Source organism: Schistocerca americana, chromosome X, assembly GCF_021461395.2.
Source record: "Schistocerca americana isolate TAMUIC-IGC-003095 chromosome X, iqSchAmer2.1, whole genome shotgun sequence".
NCBI lineage: Eukaryota > Metazoa > Arthropoda > Insecta > Orthoptera > Acrididae > Schistocerca > Schistocerca americana.
Genome location: NC_060130.1, coordinates 682486621 through 682511623, shown reverse-complemented (window position 1 = coordinate 682511623; position 25003 = coordinate 682486621). Strand labels below are relative to the sequence as shown.

Here is a 25003-nt window from a genome sequence, read left to right as displayed (position 1 = left end):
AAAAAGTGTAGCTGTTGCAAAATTTGGAAAAATGTTTGGAATAACTTCGACATGCAATTGTAAAACATTGGATTTCACATAATGGGCTATGGACATACATCGTTTCTTCATTGAGGGCATAATGAAAGTGCCATAAAAACTGTCTTAAATGATTTTCTATTAGGAACATTTGACTACCTACTGACATAAGGGATGGGAGATTATAAACAGTATTGAAATTATAACTTCAGCTGTAAAATTTACAATGTCAAATATAGACAGTGGAGGGATGAACAACAATCAGTCACAAAATCTGTCATTCTTTTGCAACAGATCTAGACTTTTACATAGTCATGTCAGTGCTGAATTTCATAACAGGAGAACCAGGAATAAATATAAGGTAGTTGACACCAAGTCTCTAGTGCAAATGTAAGCACCAGACAGCTATGTACTATATAACAACAGGTGACATTAGTCCAAAGTATCATGTAGTAAACAATATTGGGTGATGTAGAATATACAGAACTCTAACATGATCTAAAGTCGTTGTTTACGTGGTTGAATAGGAGGAAAATGTGATGTCAGAGATGTGTGGTGCCCTCTATTTAGGCACCAGTGAATAACTAAATAATAGTAAAATTATATCATTTTTTTAAAAAAAAGGTTTTTTTATGTGCTGAACAATAAAACCACAAGTAATCATTAAACATAGGAAACAAATCACATGTGTGGAGCAGTAAGTATTGCACATTCAATAATAGTAAGTATAGGGTAGCATGTAATGTATTTGTGCACTACAAACTATAGTCCAGTCCATGAACGACGGCAGTTTGTGCAGGTCAAGGCAAGGATGGCGACTGCATTGTTGCCAGCTCCAAGCAAAAGTTATGGTATGTGCATACATGTGCTTTACACTTGAAAAAATTGTATATCCTGCAAATTTTCTCTCTTTCTTGCTTACCTAGAATTTGTCACATACTGCAATCATCAGCAGTGATAACTAGCAACAAAAGAAATAAAAAATCACTAAATAACTCATCGTGATCATGTATTATGCTTGCACTGGCCATGATATTCATCGCAGATTGCTGAGAACATTACTGAACACTCATTGGCTGTCGGTAAATATGTCACATAGGTGCACAGAACAAGCCTAATCTTTACTGCCATTGTTTGTGACTCCAACTGTAATGGAAGAAGATCCATTTACAGTTCCATACAACAGCAAAATGTACAATATTAAAAATAATATACCAAAATAATTAAAATATAAATGAATGAAAATGGTACCATGAAGTATGGTGTCCCTCTCTGGGCTTACAGTATGAAGATGAAGTTAGCCAATGGGACATAAAAAATGAACAAATAAGTGAAATTAAGGAATGAAAATAGCACAGTGAAACATTGTGTGCCCTCGCTGGGCATAAACTACAATCATACAGATTGTGAAAATGCATTAGTGCCATCTGTGGATTTACAGTGTAAACATATGGAATAAAACAGTATTATAAGGTTGAAAGTTGTGAAGCTAGCCAATTGAACATAAAAAATGAACAAATAAGTAAAATAAAGGAATGTATCAGAGTTATGGGAAATAAAACGTGCTAATGTAAGCCACGAAACCAGCTGAGGAATAAGATAACCACTCAGTGTTTTTGTACATTATGGTCGCTAGAGACAAATAAAAATATGAAAGTTCTACAGTAACTTAAGAAAGCACCAATAAAAGGTATGATGCACTGGATTTATTTTACTTATTTGTTCATATTTTATGCACCACTAGCTATCTTCATACCTTAAAATATTGTAATTCTGCTTTGTTCCACATGTTTATACTGTAAACCCAGAAATGGTGATAATGTATTTTCACAATCTGTGTAATTTTGGTTTATGCCTAGTGAGGGCACACCATGTTTTACTGTACTATTTTCATTCCTTTATTTTACTCATTTGCTCATTTTTTTACACGCTACTGGCTAGCTTCACACCATTCGACTTTGTAACGCTGCTCTATTCCACATGTTTATACAGTAAGCCCAGAGATACCGCTAATGTAGTTTTATGATCTACATAAGTTTAGTTCATGCGAAGTAAGGGCACACCATATTTTGTGGTACTATGTTCGTTCATTTATGTTATTTTGGTACATTAGTTTTAATATTGTTCTTTTCATTGGTGTGTGGAATTGTAAATGGATGTTCCATTAGTTTGTAATGCACAAATACTTTACATTATATACTGTACTTGCTAGTACAGAGCATACGTATGGCTCCACACATGGGATTTGTTTTCTATAGTTTAACTGTTCCTGTTGGTTTTATTGTTCAGCAGATTTAATTTTTTTAATTATGTAATTTCACTATTATTTACTTATTCATCAGTGCCTAAATAGAGGTCACCAGACGTCTCTGATATCACCTTTTCCTCCTGTTCAACCATGTAAGCAACAATTTCAGTTTATGTTGGACTATGTTCTACATCAACCAATATTGCTTACTATATGACACTTTGGATTAATGTCACCTGTTGTTATGTGGCATGTAATTGTATGGTTCCTATGTTTGCACTTATGACTCTGTGTTAACTATCCTATATTTATTCTTGATTCCCCTGTTTTGTAATTTTCAGCATTGAGGATGACTCTGTAATAGTTGAATTCTAGATCTGCTGTGAACACGATGAAGTGAATGATTTAAAAGTTAGTCAAGGATATGTCGTCTCAGTAAAAGCTGAGCAACAAACCCAACAATCTGTTGTAGTAAAAGAAATAGGGAGCAGGAAGATATTTTCTTATGCATCAGTATGATTTTTTAGGGTTGATGTTAAGTCAGGATGGCAACCGTAAGACTTGAAAACACAACTGCTAAAACTGTCTCTTTAGCCAAGTATGGTATGGGTTCACATTGTAGCACTTATTGGAATCTCTAAAAATTTCAGAAGAGTAAATTTTCAGCTATTAGTATAAGAAACCTGAGTGAAAATTGGAAATATTAAGGAAATCACTAGAGGGACATAAAGGAAACATTAGCCAAAGTTGAGGATGCATTATGAAGGCTATAACTATGTTATTAGAAGAATCTTATGAATTTAAGCAGGGAATAGCCAACAATGTTAAAGGCCATTAAGAGAAATATGTGAAAGGAATGAGTTGATTGACACTTCTGCTGAATAGATAGTTTAAAGTCCTCTACAGTAAAAGAACCAAGAAAAAGAGCATTCACTGAAGGAGGAAACGTTAAAAAATCTCTAAGCAGCTAATTCAGGCATTAAATAATAACAGTAAAGCAGAAATGGGTTGATTTTGAACAATACAGGAGGGATTAAAAATAGCATTTGGGAAAGACTGTGAAGGCTATGAACTATAATCCGTTCATTGTAATAATAAACCTGATGTAAACAAACACAAACACGATGATTGGTCTGAAGCCATAGCACACGTATCTCTTAAGGAACATCTCGTTCTCATTTGCACAATCCAAAAGCTCTTTCACAGATTGCAAGGCGAAAGTCTTTCTGGTCTTGACTCATCAGCTGTAGGGCAAACTCGGCGGCAACACGATGCATTCCAAGATGCTGTGTCAGATTTTCTGATATGATCCAACTGAAATGTTAACATTCTTCTGCAATCTCTCAGACACAGTCTTCAACTGGCATGCACAATTTTGTTGACGTTCCTGATATGAGTGTCGTCGGTAGACATTGAAGGGAATCCTGAACAAGGGCCATCTTTAACTTCTGTCCCGCCATTTTTAAACCATGTGCACCATTCGTAATACTGAGTATGGCTTAAGCACTCATCACTGTAGGCTTCCTGAATCATTTGGTGTGTCCCTGTAAAGGTTTTCTTGAGTTTCGTGCAAAATTTAATGTACAGAAATTTGCAAACTGTGCAATACAAAGTTCTACTCAATACAGCACAAAACAGTAGCTAACTGACATACAACAATGAAACTTCCGGCAGTTACACATTAAGCACAGGCACGTGCAAGGATGCCAACTGCTCCAACACACCATTGGTGCAAAATTATGAATCATCCAGAATTTTTTGAACAGACCTTGTAGTCATGAATGAAGCCTCCTTTGCAAATGTTTTCCTTTGGATCACATTTTCTTGCTGCCTTTACATGATTGTTACATAATTTGTCACATTTATTGAACTATAATCCGTTCATCATAAGAATAAACCTGATGTAAACATTGCACTATGTATTCTTCTGTGTTTGCTGAAACCTCATTGGATTTCCGTTTCACGTGGGACTGCAGACAAGCTGTCTAGACTACTGTCAAGTGTGATAATAAGGGTACATTTTGTGTTGTGCTTTATACGCACATCAACTTAGTGATAATACGGGACACAACTTTACTGGTGCATTTAACTTAGATAGCACTGGCCAGTCACCTGTTACAGCTAGCCTGCAGTGATGTGGCCAGCTGCAGTTCACACATAAAAAGAGATGAGCAGAGGAGCAATACAGGTTTGAATGTCATTTAATTTTTAAACAGAATGAAATAACACACTGCAAATCTTCCACAATACACTCCTTAGACGACCAGACGAAAACTGCAACACGTTATTGTTTTTAGCTAACACACTATTGTAATTAAAAACAAGAATGATGAAAATTCCTGACTTAACCACACCGTAATTTTTCTGCATACGCTGTGTGTAACGTAAGAGAGTATTGAAGGAATTCATGGTATAGTTAAATATTGAAGCCACTGAACGTATTTACTTACAGTCAGTCGTCTGGTAATCTCTTAGCTCCTTCCTTATCCGAATCCGAGCAACACATTTCAGTTCTGGATATGTCACTTGCTACATTGATAATGAGCCTATCAACAACAGAATCTGCAAAGCCAACCAGGCACAGCATTTTCTCTTCTTCTTTTATGGCGAGCCATTCTACATCCTTCCAGCACTCGGCAGTGACTTGAAAAAGCTGCGTGCATTAGTTCCAGTACATATGGCACCTTAACAGTTTTGTTACTTCTTGCGCCAAATCCTGCAGCTTGGCTCCAGATCAGTTCTGTTGGGTTCATATTGTAATGGTACAGCAGCAAATATAAAAATGCACCATCTGTATGATGTGGTCGATGCTGTGAAAATGATTGTTTTTTATGTTTCTGCTATACTTATCTACCTCTATGGTATAAAACAATTGACACAGTCCAAATAAAGAGGATTTAGTTTTTAATTTTTGCCTTAAAAATTAAATTCTTATGTTTTCTCAATTTAAACAACGTTTATGAACAGCCTTTCATAAAACGTCGATAATTAAGAATTTGTATTTGAAATGGAAACAGGAATCCCGCGTCCAATATGTGATTAGAAACAGGATGACGTGCATTATTCATAAAAAATAATGATGAGTTTTGTAATTATGAGATGTAGGTATTTCAAATTGAAGGAGAAAAATATATAATGTTGGGGAGATTTGAACCACTGCAAGAACAACAGCATCTATATCATTCAATTATGCTACCGAATGCGCTACATGACCAACGTGAGCATGTGTCTCATACTGCAGTATATACAACACTGGGAAAACTTCAAAGCCGATTATCCAATACGGCGGTCGAACCCCCAAGGGGATATCCCGGCCAATAAATGCCACACAATCATTTCATTTTTCCATAAATTTACAAAAAACCCTAAGAACTGCCTATTTCTCAGCATGTTCCATGCGCGTGTTTCACTACGGAACAGAAAGCAGCCCCAGTCAGTTTTATACTGTGCATTGACAGCACAACAATCAGAGCAAAATACTGCAGAGGCTGTGACTGTACATGATTTTTTAAATAAAAGCTATGTAGCTAAAGCACGATTAAGGAAAATGTTGATGGCTGTTAATACATTTGAATATCTTAAAATATCATTTAACGTAACTGGGCTGTAGTGGATTCATGGAAAAACAAAATGAACTTTTTGAAACATGAATTTGAACAAATCAATAAAATTTAGGGGCCACACAATTATGCATAGTTTATTCATTATAAAGATTTTGAGGCAAAATTCTCAACATATAGCATGGATAACCAAGACAAATATTAAATAGATGATAAAGTTTATGAATGTATCACACTTTTGGCTAATTGTGAAACCAGCTGAATATACTAGAGGACAATTGTTGCATTCACAGTATGGCAATGCATGGCTTTTGTAGGCTGATAAGTGCTGAACATTTATTTAATTTGTTGTGCGAGGAGTCTGAGTTATTATCAGTTGCATTACACAAGTTTGTTTTTAATTTGTTATCTTTTTAATATAAAAACTGAATCACTTGTATGTGTGCATGGACATAGGTTTGTTGTTATCAGGAATTTCAAACTGAACAGAACCTAATTTAGCACACTGTGTTTTGGTTGTGTTATGTTAACTCTGGCCATTTTCTGTTCTGTCCACAGCTGGGTCTCTCCCTTGCTATACTTTCCTTATTTGGAAATAAATTTCTGATCTGTTCACTGCTAACCTGCCTATTGATTTCGGTGGTATTGACAGTTAAGCATGTCAATATAGACCATTTGATAAATACTGGTTCCTTATTAAGGTTGTTTCTGGTGTTTCTCCTGCCATTTGCTGGGACAGTGCTGATAAAAACAGCAGTCAATTTTAGCTTTGGAATGGATGATGTAAGTACCCTTATCAGAATTATCTTTCTTGTTACAATGTCCATTGTGATGTTCATTTAATGTAGGCTCTCAAAGCAATGGCATAATTCAGTAATTTGCTGATTGATTTATCCTTTCGTAAGTTTTTACTTTAAAAATACATCGTGTTCATTACATACTATTGACATCTTAACAATACAGCTATTACAATTTTTAAAGATAAGACCTGATATTTGCTTGATTTATTGTTCATCATTCTGGTTAGATACCTAAACTAGGGTGGTCTCAAATGTCTAACAATATTATTTGAATGAGTGTAAAGTATACATTTTTGCTAGTTTATGTAAAATTTTGAGACTAGAGTGAAACTCACACAATGAATATGTAATGCTACAAATTATAGTAAAAAATGTCCCAACTCTAAGTAACAAAGAAAATAAAACTAGTACAGAATGCATTTTTCTGTGTCATTCATTGTATGTAATTGGAAACTGTAGTTATTGCAGTGCTAAGAGTAAAAAGGAAAGAAAAGATCAACTTTTGTGGCTGCCTATAATCCACTGCAGTCATACACACTTACCTATTCAACCTTGTACTGATTATTTGCAGATTGGTGATATATTGAATAATCATTGTCCAAAAAATTAAAAATCTAATAATAACACCACCAATGTGCAGTATGAAACAAACTAAAATTTGTTGTTCATCTGTAGCATATTTTTTTCTTTAAGTAATGCTGTAAAACTGTTGACACATTAGGACATTGTACTGGAGCAGGACGTGATCCTCAAAGTTACCTTTTGTGGGCAATGCATATGTCAGATGAACTACACAGGCAAACTTTGTGGCCTATCTCACAGCTTTGGTCTACAAGTACTGTACACATAACATAATTTAGTTCATTGCACAGGGGATGGTGGGAGCAGAGGAATTGCTAGAAATCAGTCAGTATTGATTTGTTTCCACTAAGTGTGAAACCTAGTCAGCAAACAGTATTGTTCACTGTAGCATTGTGTAATAGTATTTTGTAATTTGTTACAAAATTTTAGTTTTGACTGTAAAATCATTCAAGCAGTTGTTACCACCATCTTTCACTTTTGCTGCTGTAAAAACTCAGATGTGCGTGTGTTTCATACGCCACTTGTTCTGTGAGAGCAGGTATTTGAGCATTTACATGTGCTGCCAGCGCTTACCATATAAAGTACCAGGTCATTTTTGCCTGTAGTGCCTTCTCTCCTAATCTGCAAAGTCAAGAAGCTCTCCTGCAAACATTGCTCTCTACGTGATACGGTTTGAAAGAGTAAGGAAATTACAAACTTGGTTGACATACTTCACCCTATATGTTTTGTCATTCCTCAAGATTTTGCATGTTATCGTGGCTTCTTTTGTTTTTTTATTTTTTTTTTAATGAACTACCAAATTTATATATCTGTAGATTCAACATGTAATGGCCAGAAAGCATTAAATGTGATGTTGATAAAAGCTTTAGTTGGATGAATACTAAGTAACAGTGTATCATGAACAATATGTGAAGATACCAGAGAAACTATAGAAGCAGGAAAGAATACTGGAGTAAAATAATGTAGGAATTGAAATTATGTGTTACACAGGTTGGTGGTGGCTGTTCATATCATATAGAAAATGGCCTAGTTTTGTTACTTCTGAAGTATAACAATGCATAGCATATGTTGCAAGTTAAGCATACGTTTTATCACAGTTGTTGATTATAACAGTCATAAAGTTATCTTTTATAGATTAATATTGGCAAGTACTGGGTATTCTAAATCAGGTAAGATTATAGATATTTGATATGTGAGCTGAAAAGTGGTAAAGACGACAAAGCATAGTTTAGTTGAAACTTCCTGGCAGATTAAAACTGTGTGCCCGACCGAGACTCGAACTCGGGACCTTTGCCTTTCGCGGGCAAGTGCTCTACCAACTGAGCTACCGAAGCACGACTCACGCCTGGTACTCACAGCTTTACTTCTACCAGTACCTCGTCTCCTATCTTCCAAACTTTACAGAAGCTCTCCTGCGAACCTTGCAGAACTAGCACTCCTGAAAGAAAGGATATTGCGGAGACATGGCTTAGCCACAGCCTGGGGGATGTTTCCAGAATGAGATTTTCACTCTGCAGCGGAGTGTGCGCTGATATGAAACTTCCTGGCAGATTAAAACTGTGTGCCCGACCGAGACTCGAACTCGGGACCTTTGCCTTTCGCGGGCAAGTGCTCTACCAACTGAGCTACCGAAGCAGTTTTAATCTGCCAGGAAGTTTCATATCAGCGCACACTCCGCTGCAGAGTGAAAATCTCATTCTGGAAACATCTCCCAGGCTGTGGCTAAGCCATGTCTCCGCAATATCCTTTCTTTCAGGAGTGCTAGTTCTGCAAGGTTCGCAGGAGAGCTTCTGTAAAGTTTGGAAGGTAGGAGACGAGGTACTGGTAGAAGTAAAGCTGTGAGTACCGGGCGTGAGTCGTGCTTCGGTAGCTCAGTTGGTAGAGCACTTGCCCGCGAAAGGCAAAGGTCCCGAGTTCGAGTCTCGGTCGGGCACACAATTTTAATCTGCCAGGGAGTTTCATATCAGCGCACACTCCGCTGCAGAGTGAAAATCTCATTCTGGAAGCATAGTTTAGTTACTTCACGTCACTGTCATGTCCGTATGATATTGATATTGTGAATGACTGTCCTGAGCAATCTTAGCTGTGCCTGTTCAAACTATAGCACATTAGGAACAGTACAATAAGACTGTAAACTGCACAAGGCTCAGTTTAATAACTGATGTTGCCTTTTTGTTTTGTTTAAAATAAAGAAGTAGGAGATAATCTGCTTTGGTATGCAATTTGTGCATTCCACCAAGATTGAATTCTTTTCTAAAGTGATGCCAAAGATTTTTACCTGTTATGATTAAGGGTCTTGACATGTATTTGGCAAGAGTAGGTTCAAATCCTCACTTTCACTGCATGATTTAGGGTATTCATGTTTTACTGTAACCGGTAGGATGGCAGATTGTGTCCTCCAAGAAGATCATAGCTAATTCCTTCTCTTGTGCCCACTGAGCTTATCTGACTGGCACATGGAGTGCCTATGTTTAGTTCTTAATATTACCAGGAATTTTTCCTCAATAGTAGGACTGGAATAGTGTTTTTCAGCCTAAAGAGGACAACTTAGGACTTTTTCAAGAAAAAGTAGGAGCCCCCCCATCAGCTGTCATCAGCATCCATACAAGATGACATTGTGATTTTTGTAATTTTTTATTTATTCTATCACTGAAGTCTTCATGTATCCTTCTGTGGCAGGTGGTGCTATATGCAAGAATACAGAGAGTCACATTAAGAAATCCAGGTTTTGCCCAGAACTAAATAGCATCTTCAGGTGTACCACAGGGATTGATAATGATTTTTCTTGTTATATACAGGGTGTATCACCTAAGACTTGCTCCACAAATATTGTGGAAGTGGAAAGTGCTATTAATGTGTGGTTTTCACAGAATGGATTGGTAGTCAGGGGTTCGTATCGATTGCCAATAAACAGATTTATTACAGTATTATTACATACTTGAAAAGTGTGTTTCTTGTGCAAACATACACTTTTTAAGTGGAACAGTGCCTATTGTCATTAACAGACTAAAATTAGAGTAAATTACAATGCCAGTGATGTTTGTTACAGAATACTAGTGTGTGTTGTTTACGAGATATCAATTTTAGAAAGTCCCCATACCGACACTTGTACAATACCTGTGGTAGCATACACTAAAGAACAACACAAGTGCATACACTAGTTATGTGGATTCTGACCAGGTTGTTTCAAAATGACCACTGGCAATTGCAATACGCACTTCCAGTCTGGTATGGAACGACTGCTGCAATCGTGCTAGCATTTCAGCGGAGATGTCCGAGTGGGCTGCAGTAACATGTCATCACATATCTTTTGGTGTATTTGGTATGTCCCTGTAGACAATGTCTTTCAGCTTTCCCCACAGAAAAAAGTCCAGAGGTGTCAGATCTGGGGAATGGGCCGGCCAAGGTACAGGCACTCTGTACAAAATCCAGCAATTTGGAAACAATTTGTGAAGACATGCTGCAGTACTTCATGCACTATGGGCTGAACAGTCATCGTGTTGGTACCATAGGTTCTTCCTAGTCTGCAGAGGAATGTCTTGTAGTATCTGTGGAAGATGGTCTGTTAGGAGACTACAATACTTGTGTGCATTCAGTGCTCTACCTATGAAAAACGATCCTACGAGCTGATGGTTCACTATCCCACCCTACACAGTTACACTCCATGGATACTGACAAAGCCAACAAGGATGTCAACAGACCAATAGTACATGTTTCGGTGGTTTACATGGCCATGATTGGTAAATGTGTTTTCATCACTAAGATACATGATACACCTGGAGTATCCTGTCTTAACACACATTTACAGAAGTTAACAAAATTCTCATAATCATTTCCATGCAGCTCTTGATGGAGACAGTCATGACAGGGATGGAACCTACGTCAGTGAAGAATAAGTAACACACTTGCCTGACTCGTGCTACTTCCTCATGTGATTGTGTGGGAGCTAACATGCAAATCAACTCCAACTGCAGCAAGAATGTTAATTTCCATCTCTTCCGTCATCACTTCTTTCCTTCTGTTATGTTGTCTAGCTATTACACTACCACTTTCATGTAACTTGTTGAAGAGGTTGAGAACTAATTGCTGAGGTGATTGACATCTGTTGGGATATCTTACCATATGCACCATGCTGCAGTGAACTGTATTCTTCTTACTCTCTCCATACACCATGCGAATGTTGGATTTTTCTGCGTTGGTAAATCCTATTGTCGACTTATGACCTGGTACTTGGATTGTCGCACACTGACTGACTAGCAAGTCGCAATGCACTCAAGAAACACACAAGATCATTGTAAGCAAATATAACAACATCGTACCTAACAACTATGCATGTGGAACGACACATTCAAAATGCGATATCTTGTAAATGACTCGCACTGGAAACCTGCAACAAACACCAGTGACATTCTAATTCACCTTACTTTTAATTTGTTAATTTGAATAGATATTTTTCCATTTAACCAAGTGTATGTGACGAGGGCTAATAGAAATCCTTGGGTAATAGAAGAGATATTGAATTTAATTGATGAAAGGAGAAAATACAAAAATGCAGTAAATGAAGCAGGCAAAAAGGAATACAAACGTCTCAAAAATGAGATCGATAGGAAGTGCAAAATGGCTAAGCAGGGATGGCTAAAGGACAAATGTAAGGATGTAGAGGTGTGTATCACTAGGGGTAAGATAGATACTGCCTACAGGAAAATTAAAGAGACCTTTGGAGAAAGGAGAACCACTTGCATGAATATCAAGAACTCAGATGGAAACACAATTCTAAGCAAAGAAGGGAAACCAGAAAGGTGGAAGGAGTATATAGAGGTCAATACAAAGGCGATGTTCTTGAGGACAATATTATGCAAATGGAAGAGGATGTAGTTGAAGATGAAATCGGAGATATGATACTGCGCGAAGAGTTTGACAGAGCACTGAAAGACCTAATTCGAAACAAGGCCCCCCAGAGTAGACAACATCCCATTAGAACTACTGATAGCCTTGGGAGAACCTGCCCTGACGAAACTCTACCATCTGGTGAGCAAGATGTATGAGACAGGCGAAATACCCTCAGACTTAAAGAAGAATATAATAATTCCAATCCCAAAGAAAGCAGGTGTTGACAGATGTGAAAATTACCAAACTATCAGTTTAATAAGCCATGGCTGCAAAATACTAACACATATTCTTTACAGATGAATGGAAAAACTGGTAGAAGCCAACCTCGGGGAAGATCAGTTTGGATTCTGCAGAAATGTTGGAACACATGAAGCAATACTGACCCTACGACTTATCTTAGAAAACAGATTAAGGAAAGGCAAACCTATGTTTCTAGCATTTGTAGACTTAGAGAAAGCTTTTGACAATGTTGACTGGATTACTCTCTTTCAAATTATGAAGGTGGCAGGGGTAAAATACAGGAAGCGAAAGGCTATTTACAATTTGTACAGAAACCGGATGGCAGTTATAAGAGTCGAGGGCATGAAAGGGAAGCAATGGTTGGGAAGGTAGTGAAACAGGGTTGTGGCCTGTTCCCGATGTTATTCAATCTGTATATTGAGCAAGCAGTAAAGGAAACAAAAGAAAAATTCGGAGTAAGAATTAAAATCCATGGAGAAGAAATAAAAACTGAGGTTCGCCGATGACATTTTAATTCTGTCAGAGACAGCAAAGGACCTGGAAGAGCAGCTGAATGGAATGGACAGTGTCTTGAAAGGACGATGTAAGATGAACATCAACAAAAGCAAAATGAGGATAATGGAATGTAGTCGAATTAAATCGGGTGATGCTGCCAGAATCAGATTAGGAAATGAGACACTTAAAGTAGTAAATGAGTTTGGCTATTTGGGAAGCAAAATAACTGATGATGGTCGAAGTAGAGAGACTATAAAATGTAGACTGGCAATGGCAAGGAAAGCGTTTCTGAAGAAGAGAAATTTGTTAACATCTAGTATAGATTTAAGTTTCAGGAAGTCGTTTCTGAAAGTATTTGTATGGAGTGTAGCCATGTATGGAAGTGAAACGTGGACGAGAAGAGAATAGAAGCTTTTGAAATGTGGTGCTACAGAAGAATGCTGAAGATTAGATGGGTAGGTCACATAACTGATGAGGAGGTATTGAATAGAATTGGGGAGAGAAGAAATTTGTGGCACAACTTGACTAGAAGAAGGGATCGGTTGGTAGGACATATTCTGAGGCATCAAGGCATCACCAATTTAGTATTGGAGGGCAGCACGGAGGGTAAAAATTGTAGAGGGAGACCAAGAGATGAATACATTAAACAGATTCAGAAGGGTGTAGGTTGCAGTAGGTACTGGGAGATGAAGAAGCTTGCACAGGATAGAGTAGCATGGAGAGCTGCATCAAACCAGTCTCTGGACTCAAGACCACAACAACAACAACAACAACAACCTGTTTGCACAAAAAATACACTTTCTAAGTATTGTTACAATCTGTGCAGTGGCTAACATAAGCATACCCATCCTGTGAAAACCGCAAATCAATAGCAATTTCCATATCCGCAGTATTTGAGGTGCAAGTTTTTTGTGATTCACCCTGTATAATGATATGACATTTTATACCCAGGAATCTGAACTAGTTCTTTGCTGATGATAAAAGTCTTAAGTGTTAGAATCAAGCCGAATGGAGTAACTCTGACACTTCAGAATGTGTGTGTGTGTGTGTGTGTGTGTGTGTAAAAATTGTTGTCTGTGTCTGGGTGCCTGTATGTGGTTTGTCACCGAACTTGGGTAAAACACAATAAATGTAATCCTGCACTGCACAAGACCTAACCACACCTCTAGAAATAATGCATCAATGACATCAGTAGATGAAAGAAATATTCTGAATTCATGGGTGTTTATATTTTCAAATTATGATTAGTTCCCAAAATGAACTTCATAGTAGAGTAAATGTATAGTGAGTCTGGTGTTGGTTGGCTTGAACTATGCTGGGTACACTTTCACTGAAGTGTCTGAATATCTGTGATGGAATGACAGCCCATTCTTCCTTAAGAGTTGAAACCAGAGAAGATAGTGATGGTGGTCACTGGGGTTTGGAGCGTGGGGTTGGAGCTGAGTACCATTGGGTTCAGGTTGGGACTATAGGCAGGCTAGTCCATTTCAGGAATGTTGTAGTCCACAAACAATTACCTTACAAATGCTGCTATATGACTGGGCGCTTTGTCATGCTAATACAATCAATTATTGTATCCAAACTGTTTCTGTACTGCATGCAGTTTGCAGTGCTTAGAATGTGTTCATATCCTTTCACATCTAAGGTTTCCTTAAGCACTTGATGGCAGGTAACATCTCTAGACATTTACCAAGTCTGAACCCTTCCATTATGTGGCCACAGGGTATAGCATGATTCATCACTCCAAATCACTTGTTTCCAGTTGTCCTCTGTTCAGTGGAATCACTCTTTACACCACATCAAGCATCACTTAAATAACAGAGATGTAAAACTACCGTAGGCTATCATAAGTCAGGGTAGAATATTGTAGTTTTCCTAGTAGCTTTGGTCGGTTAAAATCAAAACAGCATTACCTGTACATTAGGTGTGTTGCATACCTATTGAGTGAGTGTTACCTCATTTCGATTACTTTGTTTGCATATATGATCTGTCTCTTACAAGGTTCCCTAGAAATAAGACAGCAGTGATCCATCAAGAAACTGAGTGAGAATATATAAAGGGCACTGTAACCCACAGAACATTTTTTCTCTACATAAGCACTTTGTCACACACGAGTGATTCATTCCACTGATTTCCTGTGATTTTTTACAGCCACCCTCCGCAGTGCTTGACAGTCACTGTCCGTCAGTACATGAGGTCTGTCTGTTCTTGGTTTAGCTGTGGTTGTTCCATCAGGTGTCCACTACACACTCACATTATCAACAGTCAAAATGGGCAGCTTTAGAAGGGCTTAAATGGCCCTGATGGATTTGTTACTCAGGTGACATCCAATGACCCGTCCACATTTGAAGTCACTGAGATCAACTGACCAACCAATTTTCCTTCTCTACTGACAACACAGTGCTACCCACCTTTCATGCTGGTGGGTTCACCTCTAGTGACATCTGGTCATTGCACATTTCGTAGGAGTGTCTGGATACTCTTGACCAGATAGTGTATATTGTGTATAAGTGTGCCATATTCATAATATTTTATTCAGTTTGATGTTAATGGACAGAAGTATGTGAAGTAGGCCAAAGCTAACTTTCTGGCACTTTTGTCACTAAGATTAACAATCATGCACGAACAAAATATTGCTGAATTCTTTGAGAATATCTACAAAAAACAGTTTGAAAGATATATATTTGACCCATTTTTGAGTATTGTTTATCTGTCTGTGATCTTAATCACATCAAAAATTCTAAAGAAACTGATTCTTTGAAGAACGCATTGGTGATTCATGACTTTTCTACAGTAAGTAAAAGAGATTCACAGAGATGCTCAGCTGACTAAGGATAAAAATGATAAATAGAGAGAATGGGACATTTTTAGAAGCATACTAACAACAAGTTTTGTGTACATCATCTATGACTCAATTGCTAGTGGGGAAGGGCAAAAAATATAGATACAAGTATTCTCTGTCATAAACATATGATGTCTTCTATGTAAATATTGTTGTAATATGTGTAGTTACTATACCAGAGCTTCATTGTACTAACTGTGTAAATTAATGCCATACATAACAATTATCATGAATCTCAGCTGTTTTTGTGGCATTACCTTGATGGATGGAAAGTCTGGGATAAATACAGTAATCATTATTTAGATTGCTAAATATACGAGGGTCATCCACAAAGTAAGTTCCGTTTCTATTTCTATCCGTGGCAGTGCTACAATTGCAATTCCGAGCATGTGTGGCAGTTACTACGACTCAAGGAGAAGACATGTACGCCATTTTCAGATCGCTGCTGCCAACATGTGCTTTGTAGTCCTTTTTTATAATGTCAGCCGTAATTGAAAATGCCGCCGCGTGTGAATCAGGTCTGTGATTCATTTTCCAATTGCAAAAAAAGTTAAACCAAAGGAAATTCATCGGAAAATCTGTGAGGTTTATGGACAAAATGCTATGAGTGATTCAATGGTTAGAAGATGGGTCAGACTGTTCAATGAAGGACGTGATCAAGTGCACGATGAAGAACGAAGTGGACGCCTATCTGTGGTTACTGATGAACTGGTTCACACAATTGAAGAGAAGATTAAGCACAACTGTAAGTTTACACTTAGTGCCCTTGCTATGGAAGGTCCTTGGTGGTCAACATTTCAACAATGATGACAAGCTGAAAGAACATGTTACCACATGGGTTGATTACACAGCCAGCAACCTTCTATGAAGAAGGCATACAGAAATTGTGCCATGCTATGACAAGTGCCTACAAAATTTCGGAAGCTTTTTAATCCTTGGAAATGAACATTGAACAAAATGTACCCTATGTACATGTAAGATGCAACAAGAGATGCAAATAATATGTGGCCATCATCAACTGACCTGCGTAAAGTGATATGTGGATCCAGTATGCAGTGATAAAACGTCCTACAAACATTAGGTGCCTCAGTCTGCTTGCCTAGCTTTTGTTATCAAATACACTGCTTGTTCCCTGTAACTTAAATTCGGCTCTCATATCAACAACTGTGGCTTGCCAACTGTTTCAGACAGTTGTAACTAATCATCACTAGATGACATGAAGTAGTTGTTATTAACCATTGTGCTCTTCATAGTAGATGTCAGTATATTCAGTGCAGTATTTTCATTACAAAAGTCACTTGATGGATTGTGGAATTTTAAATGTTGGCACAATTTCAGAGATGAATTGTCCTGTTCATCAGATATTCAAAATCGTGTTTGACTGAAATTCAGAAATGCCATCACCTTAAAATAAGTGACCTAATCTTTGCTGAAAATAAAGAAACAGCTGAGACATATCAATGCATTTGAAAACTATTGAACAGTGTACACATTTGGCTGTATTGCTGCAATGTGAGTACCCCATGACATATATCTGTCGGTGATATATCATAAATTGAAACAAGGGAAAAAACACATGCCAGTTAGTGATGTAGTACAGTGTGATTATGTACCTTCTATCATCTTATGAAAACTATTGGACATTTCAGTGTACAAAGAAGATTTTATAAGCACATTACAATGAATATACACTGATCAGCCAGAACATTATGATCACCAACTTACTATCAATATAAACCCATCCAGGAAATAGCAATGTCACCTGGCGAGGAATGACTGCTAGCCAGACTCATCCACGGTGCATGTAGTATTGGTAAGCATGCTGCTCATGTGTAGAATGGGGAAGGTGTGTGATCTATCTGACTTTCAGCGAGTTGTGATGGCCCGGAGGCTCAGCACAAGCATTTTGGAAACTGCACAACTTGTCAGGTGTTCGAGGAGTGTTGTGGTGAGTGCATGCATTCAACATGTGGTGAAACGAAGGTGAAATCACATCCAGATGTTGTGGGAGGCAGCCATGCCTCATTACAGATGTCAGATGTTGTAGGCTGGGCACATTGGTAAAACAGAAAAGGCAGTGAGCTGTGGTGGGACTAACATCAGACTTTAATGTTGGGTGGAGTACAAGTGTGTCTGAACTCACAATGCACAAACACTCCTAATGATGGGTCTCAGCATCCAACGACCCATTCATGTGCCAATGTTAACACCACGACATCAGCAACTACTAGTGAAATGGGCACGTGACCACTGGCGCTGGATGTTGGTGCAGTGGCAGAGCATTGCATGGTCTGATGAATCCTGATACCTTTTTCATCATGATGATGAGAGGGTGAGAATCCTTCGTCTTCCAGGGGAACAGCTCCTTGACACCTGTACTGCGGCACAGAGACAAGCTGGTGGCAGCTCCATTATGCTGTGGGAATATTCATGTGAGCATCCATGGGTCCAGTGGAGCTCGTGCAAGGCACCATGATGGGCAAGGAGTATCATACACTGCTGGTAGGCCATGAACTCCCCTTTATAACGATCATGTTTCCCGATGGCCGTGGCATTTTTCAGCAAGATAATGCATCATGTCATAAGGCCAGGAGTGTGATGGAGTGGTTTGAGGAACACAGTGGCAAGTTCCAGTTGATGTGCTGCCTCCCAGTTCGCCAGATCTGAACCCAATAGAACACATCTGGAATGTGGTTGAACACGGCATCAGAGCTCATCGCCCCTCTCCCCAGAATGTACAGGAATTAGGTGACTTGTGCATGCAGGTGCGATGCCAACTCCCTACAGTGACATACTCAGGCCTCATTGCTTCCATTCTACAACATGTTGCCACTGTTATCCATGCCAAAGATGGACATACCAGCTATAATGCATATGATCGTAATGCTTTCTTCTGATCAGTGTAACTATTCTGTAGTTACTTTATAGTATTGGTATGTCATTCTCCTCACATACAAACTACTACCATCCTGCTCACACCACTTCAGTCGCTTCACTTCTTTTACTTCCCATTGCAGGGCTTGTTTTTACATTCTGATGTGTACTTGAAGGTGAACGTTCTCACACGCCACTTCACCAATTCTTGCATTTCCAAATTCATTTTACTGATGAAACCAAACACAGAGTAAAAGAAATATTCTTTATAAAGACTCTTAGTATTAAGGTCAGTAGTTGTCATTAAACTGAGCAAAATTTTGTAATAACCATGGGTAAAAAATAACAATAATAATAATTGATAGGTAAAAATACATATTTGTGGAGCAGTGGCCATAAACTGCAGCCAGTCAACAGTGAACAGGTAGAAGTTTATTTAGTGAGAGGACTGGACTGGGTTGCTCATGTTGGGTTGTGCAATGGTTGTTGTTAAATGGTGTATTTTGTGCACTGTAGCCTGACATTCAGGTAATATTTGACGTAGGTTGATTGGGGGCATTGGTTCCCTAACGTGACTTCAAAGAATGATCTAGATAGTTTTGTGTGGAGTTTTATGGAAGCCTACATTTTCCAGTCAGAGATGAACAGCTAATCACAATAATTTTTTATAGCAGAAGGAATCATTTCCTATATGCTAAGAATTTTTAAGATGATGTACCAAACATTTGTTTCACTATGTCAGATTGTAGCTATGTCAGGAAAAAAGAATTTGAGCACTTCAGTAGAAAATGTGATTTACAAAAACAACAGTAGTTTAAACTTGTGTTTTTGTTTTATTTTCCATCAGTGTCTTAGATTACAGTTACTGATCTACTTTGTAACAGTAGTTCATTCTTGTTATTCATATATTAGTGAAAACGAAAAAGTGTGGCTTTTCCATGCCATCATTAACAACATTACACCCTGTGGATACTTCATGTTGACTACCTCACTGCAGTTTCCATTGACTGATTACTAATTATGAAATCCAACAATTATGGTTTTCTGATTATTTCTATTAACTTCCCCCTACAATGTGAAACCAGAAACTAGTGGCACTGCTATTAACAGTATTTTGCTAGACACATCAAAAATACAAAATCATTATATAAATCCTATGATTCCTGGTTCCTCAGATCTTAAACTAGAAAACAATTTCAATGATAAATGAGAAGGGAAATGACAAATTCAAAAAGAATTGTGAAATACAGCCTAGAGATGTGTACAAAATACACCTAGTGTAAATGAAAAATATAGTATAAGCTTCTCAGTCACTTTAAAGCAAGAAGGGCTGGCAGCACCTGAAGTTGTCTGCCAAACTGGCATACAACAAAGCATATCATTCTAACATTCATCTGTTATCGGGGGACGTGAAACATTGAAAATCTGCCTCATATTGATCACCCCAGCTTCACACAACCTGATGATGACCACTATCATCAAATTATGGCTTGTAGATGCCCTGAGGAGAATGCAGCATAACTGCACACTACATTTTTGGAGATAACTGGAAAGGGTGTGTCAACCCAAACAACACACAGCGTATGAACAACAGCACACTACATTTTTGGAGATAACTGGAAAGGCTGTGTCAACCCAAACAACACACAGCGTATGAACAACAGCACAAATTTCCCTCCCCTCCCCTCCCCTCCCCGCTCCGACACAAAAAGTGCTGCATGAAGAAGGCATACAAGGGAACATTTGGAATGGAAACTGAACCAGTATGTGTGTAACACCTGTTAATGATTGTAGAAGAGCGTGGAGGCAGACAGTTACCAATAAACATCTCTGGCATATAGTCCCACAGGCTCAGCAAGGAGACAGGTCAGTCATGTTTTGGACTGGTAGATTGCATGGATCTCAGAGACCTCTCATTCTGATTGAGGGTAATTTGAGAGTTGTGTAGTATCAACACATGATCCTCTAACCTATTTTTCAAACTTACAGTCAATAGTCAACAATGGGTTTTTGTTTGTTTGAAGGTGATGATTCAGATGTACACTGTACCCACATGTAAACACCTTCCTCCTGGGGATAGGACTCAATGGGAGGTTAGGGTTACTATATGATTATATGTATGGAACCAGCAACTCAAAAATTTTGTTGTGCCATGTTCACAAATGTTTAATATGTGAACCATTAGCCACACGTCCAGTCCACAGTCTAATTCGACCCATTCTCTTCCCAAAGTGTCCGCATTGATGTTGATCACAGCTGCCCTGATAGTCATCAAAAGTGGGCAATGTTGTGTGAAAGTGGAGGTGTGAAACCGTGTCTTTGCTGTAATGCATAGGTGAAAATGACATGGTTTCAGGTCTGAAGAACATGTTTGCCAGCTGCTGCACTGCTGATCCATTGCTGTAGTAGCTTAGTACTGGTACTGGTGTCCAAGAACTCATGAACATCATTGTAGAAGTGAAGAGGAGCACCATCCTGTTCCAAAATTAAATTACCACTGTCCTCTTAAAATTGCAGTATGAGCTATGCAAAATACCTTCTTTGTTAGTCTGGGAGGTACGTGCTGGAGAACACAGAAAATAAAAAATAAAAAAAATAAAATAATAAAAAAACGAAAAAAAGAAGAAGAAGAAGAAGAAAAATGACTTCTCAAATTGCTGTATCCATACGTGTAATCATATAATACCTTATGTGAATACAAACATTTTTTTGCAACTACTTCGAAGCATCTAAAATACAGACATCAAAAAATGTTTTGCACCATCCCAGTTCCCAGAACTACTGAAGATAAACGTTGACTGTGAATATTGAATCACAGACACAGTCCCTTTGACTGTTCAGAGATGTCACTAAACTTGCCCAAATATGTAAACAATCATGCATGAGCAGCACCTATTAGACGGATAGCGTCCGACGGCCGATCAGTTCCAGTCATTCCAAGGGAAGGGGTACACGGCTCGTGTTGTCTGTAGTTCGACCATGCCTAGATGGTCAATACAGCAGTTCGATCCCATCTGCATTCTTACTTTGTGCCAGGAAGGGCTCTCGACAAGGGAAGTGTCTAGGCACCTCCGAGTGAGCCAAAGCGATGTTGTTCCGACATGGAGGAGATACAGAGAGACAGGAACTGTTGATGACATGCCTCACTCAGGCTGCTCAGGGGCTACTACAGCAGTGGATGACCGCTACCTACAGATTATGGCTCGGAGGAACCCTGACAGCCACGCCACCATGTTGAATAATGCTTTTTGTGTAGGCACAGGACGTTGTGTTACGACTCGAACTGTGTGCAATCGGCTGCATCATGCACAACTTCACTCCCGGCGTCCATGGCGAGATCCGTCTTTGCAACCAAGACACTATGCAGCACACTACAGATGGGCCCAGCAACATGCCAAATGGAACGCTCAGGATTGGCATCATGTTCTCTTCACCAATGAGTGTCGCGTATACCTTCAACCAGACAATCGTCGGAGACGTGTTTGGAGGCAACCCGGTCAGGCTGAATGCCTTAGACACACTGTCCAGTGAGTGCAGCAAGGTGGAGGTTCCCTGCTGTTTTGGGGTGGCATTATGTGGGGCCGATGTATGCCGCTGGTGGTCATGGAAGGCACTGTAACTGCTGTACAATATGTTAATGCCATCCTCCGACCGATAGTGCAACCATATTGGCAGCATATTGGTGAGGCATTCGTCTTCATGGATGCAATTCATGCCCCCATCGTGCACATCTTGTGAATGACTTCCTTCAGGCTAATGATATTGTTCGACTCGAGTGGCCAGCATGTTCTCCAGACATGTACACTATCGAACATACCTGGGATAGATTGAAAAGGGCTGTTTATGGACAATGTGACCCACCAACCTCTCTGAGGAATCTACGCCAAATCGCCATTGAGGAATGGGACAATGTGGACCTAAAGTGCCTTGATGAACTTGTGTATAGTATGTTACGACGAATACAGTCATGCATCAATGCAAGAGGATGTGTTGCTGGGTATTAGAGGTACCGGTGTTTACAGCAATCTGAACCACCACCTCTGAAGGTCTTGCTGTATGGTGGTACAACATGCAATTTGTGGTTTTCATGAGTAATAAAAAGGACGGAAATGATGTTTATGTTGATCTCTATTCCAATTTTCTGTACAGGTTCAGGAACTCTCGGAACCGAGGTGGTACAAAACTTTTTTTGGTGTGTTTATATTGAATAACTCTGTGTTTGCACATAGACTGGCAGTGCAAAACTCTTTGTGAACAGTTTATTTTGTAATGTAGTCATGCACTAATTTTAAAACTTGTTCTTTTTTTTTTTTTTTTTTAAAACTCGTTTGAGTAAATTAAATGCTTATAAACCCTGGGTTTCAAACTGAATCAGAAAATCATCCAAAATTAACAGAAGACTTCACTTAACGTCAAAGCATGCTGATGATCAGACTGCATCACACTGCAAATTGTATTGTAAAATTCTAAGAAAAGCCATAAAAATATGAAGACGTGTACTTTCAAGAAAAAGTTGTCTCTTCCAACAACAATATGTTAATATTTGGAACATATTAAAAAAGGTTATTATATTATTTTCGGGTCATGATTAAAACATCTGCTACAGTTGCATAGTAATTTATTGACTGATGTCCTTAACGCTACCAGATTTCCAGGTCTTAGTCGCATCTCTACGTCTATTTGTAAGTTAAAATAAGGCAATATCTCTAAACTGCAAGACCATAAACAAGCTAACAGTAATAGAGAAAAATGAAGTTGGGACACAAATACACTCCAATGAATCGTCCATGTCAAAGCTAACTTGCAAGGCAACACATCTGCCATACATGGCTCATCAAAGTGAATACCCAAATATGCCCACACCTTTAGCACCTTTTAACTGTAACTGACATAAGTCACCTGTATCCTGAAAGTGCTGGTGAGAGGTGACCGAGTCTGAAAAAATGAAATAAAGCCAGAGTAGACACTACATGGGAGGCAGAAAGTTGGAAACAGCAGGCTAGAAACTACGTAATGTGTAGTTAAACTTACAAAAGGACTAACCAATCAAATGTTTATGTAGTTTGGTCATTGGAAAGCAGCACACAGATAACATGTATGTGGAACAATGAATCCTTTATTCAGGTATCATTAACAGAGAAACCATAACACCTGAAACGCAACACTGTTGTGGTGCAACTAACACTTGCCAAATACTCGGACAGAGCGCCATTGGAAAAAGAACTGAGCACTGTCACTAAGGGCTGCACCATTGTAAACGAAGGGTAAGAAATGCACATCACTGGCTGAAGCGTAACTAGGATAAGAGTCAAAGTCACAACAAAAATTTGAAATCAGATCTGGCTATATATAAACAACTCGAAGTAATAATGACACATGTACAAGAGATGTTCACCCTTGAAGAAAAACAGTGAGCAGTGACCATAGTTAATGGAACATGTAATAAACCTGCATTAAAAATAATAGAACCACAAACACAAATACCCTTACAGCTTAATACTAACGATAAACAATTTCTTAATGCAGAACACATATTGAATATAAATTTGTATGTGCTGAAGTTAACATTACTATCCAAACTACAGTAAAGAGTCTGTTGTCACGAATAAAACACTAGACCACCTAATTTTAAAAAAGAAAGTGTAATTAACAGTGACAAAACCATCAGACCACAGTGCAATTAATAACAATGCCACAGTCTAGAACCAAAAGAAAATAGGCCCAAACATGACAACCACATAGTAAATGGATGGCGTAGGAATCAAACACATTAAAAACATTAGGTCCAGGTACTGTGACAGGACTATGGTAAGGTGCCAACAAGATGCCAACAGTAGAAATTATCTACTGAAAGTAATGGGCTATTAAAAGCACAGACACTGTGGATTTACGTTTAATGTTGGTTTTGTAATGGCAGCACTGGATGACACAATTGTTACCTGAGTACGCTGCTAAGTGTCTATGCCAGACTTGTGCCTCTTCCGTCTATGCCAGACTCGTGCCAAGAGGCAGCAGGTCTTGTCCCAAGCATGGCAGTCTTCTCTCGTCACCGTGGAAGACATGAGCTGTGCCTAAGTCGACAGGGCATCTGCATTCGATATTAGACGGCCGATGTGGCAAGAAGGAGCCTTGGCCTACTGATGGCTCTCTTTCCAGGTCTGACATCAGCATTTCTGGGCACCGATGCAAATACTGTCCACCAGGGGTGTAGCCAGCCCTACACTGACCTTCACCAGCCTGCTAGTATGGAGGGGGGCATGACTGCCTCTCATTGCTCTCAGACAAATGTTGTAATTAAAATCAATAAAATGTCTTTTCAATCACCAGCCTGTCACTGAGCCCCACCGGACCTAACCGCTCACCACCACTCTCTGCCAGCTGGTCCTACAGAGTGGTATCAGAAGAGTTGATGTCACTGCCAGTGGACAGCGAAGGGTGTGCCACCTCCCGTAGT

The 25003-nt window shown here is 38.8% G+C and overlaps 1 protein-coding gene across 1 annotated transcript in view; it reads left to right on the top strand.

Annotated features, from left to right (window-relative positions):
- Nucleotides 1-25003, top strand: part of LOC124555372 (probable C-mannosyltransferase DPY19L1) — a 222190-nt gene that overhangs the window by 116130 nt on the left and 81057 nt on the right. Inside the window, exon 8 of the mRNA XM_047129261.1 lies at nt 6385-6609. Coding sequence (XP_046985217.1) covers nt 6385-6609 — 225 coding nt within the window. The remainder of the gene's footprint in view (nt 1-6384; nt 6610-25003) is intronic.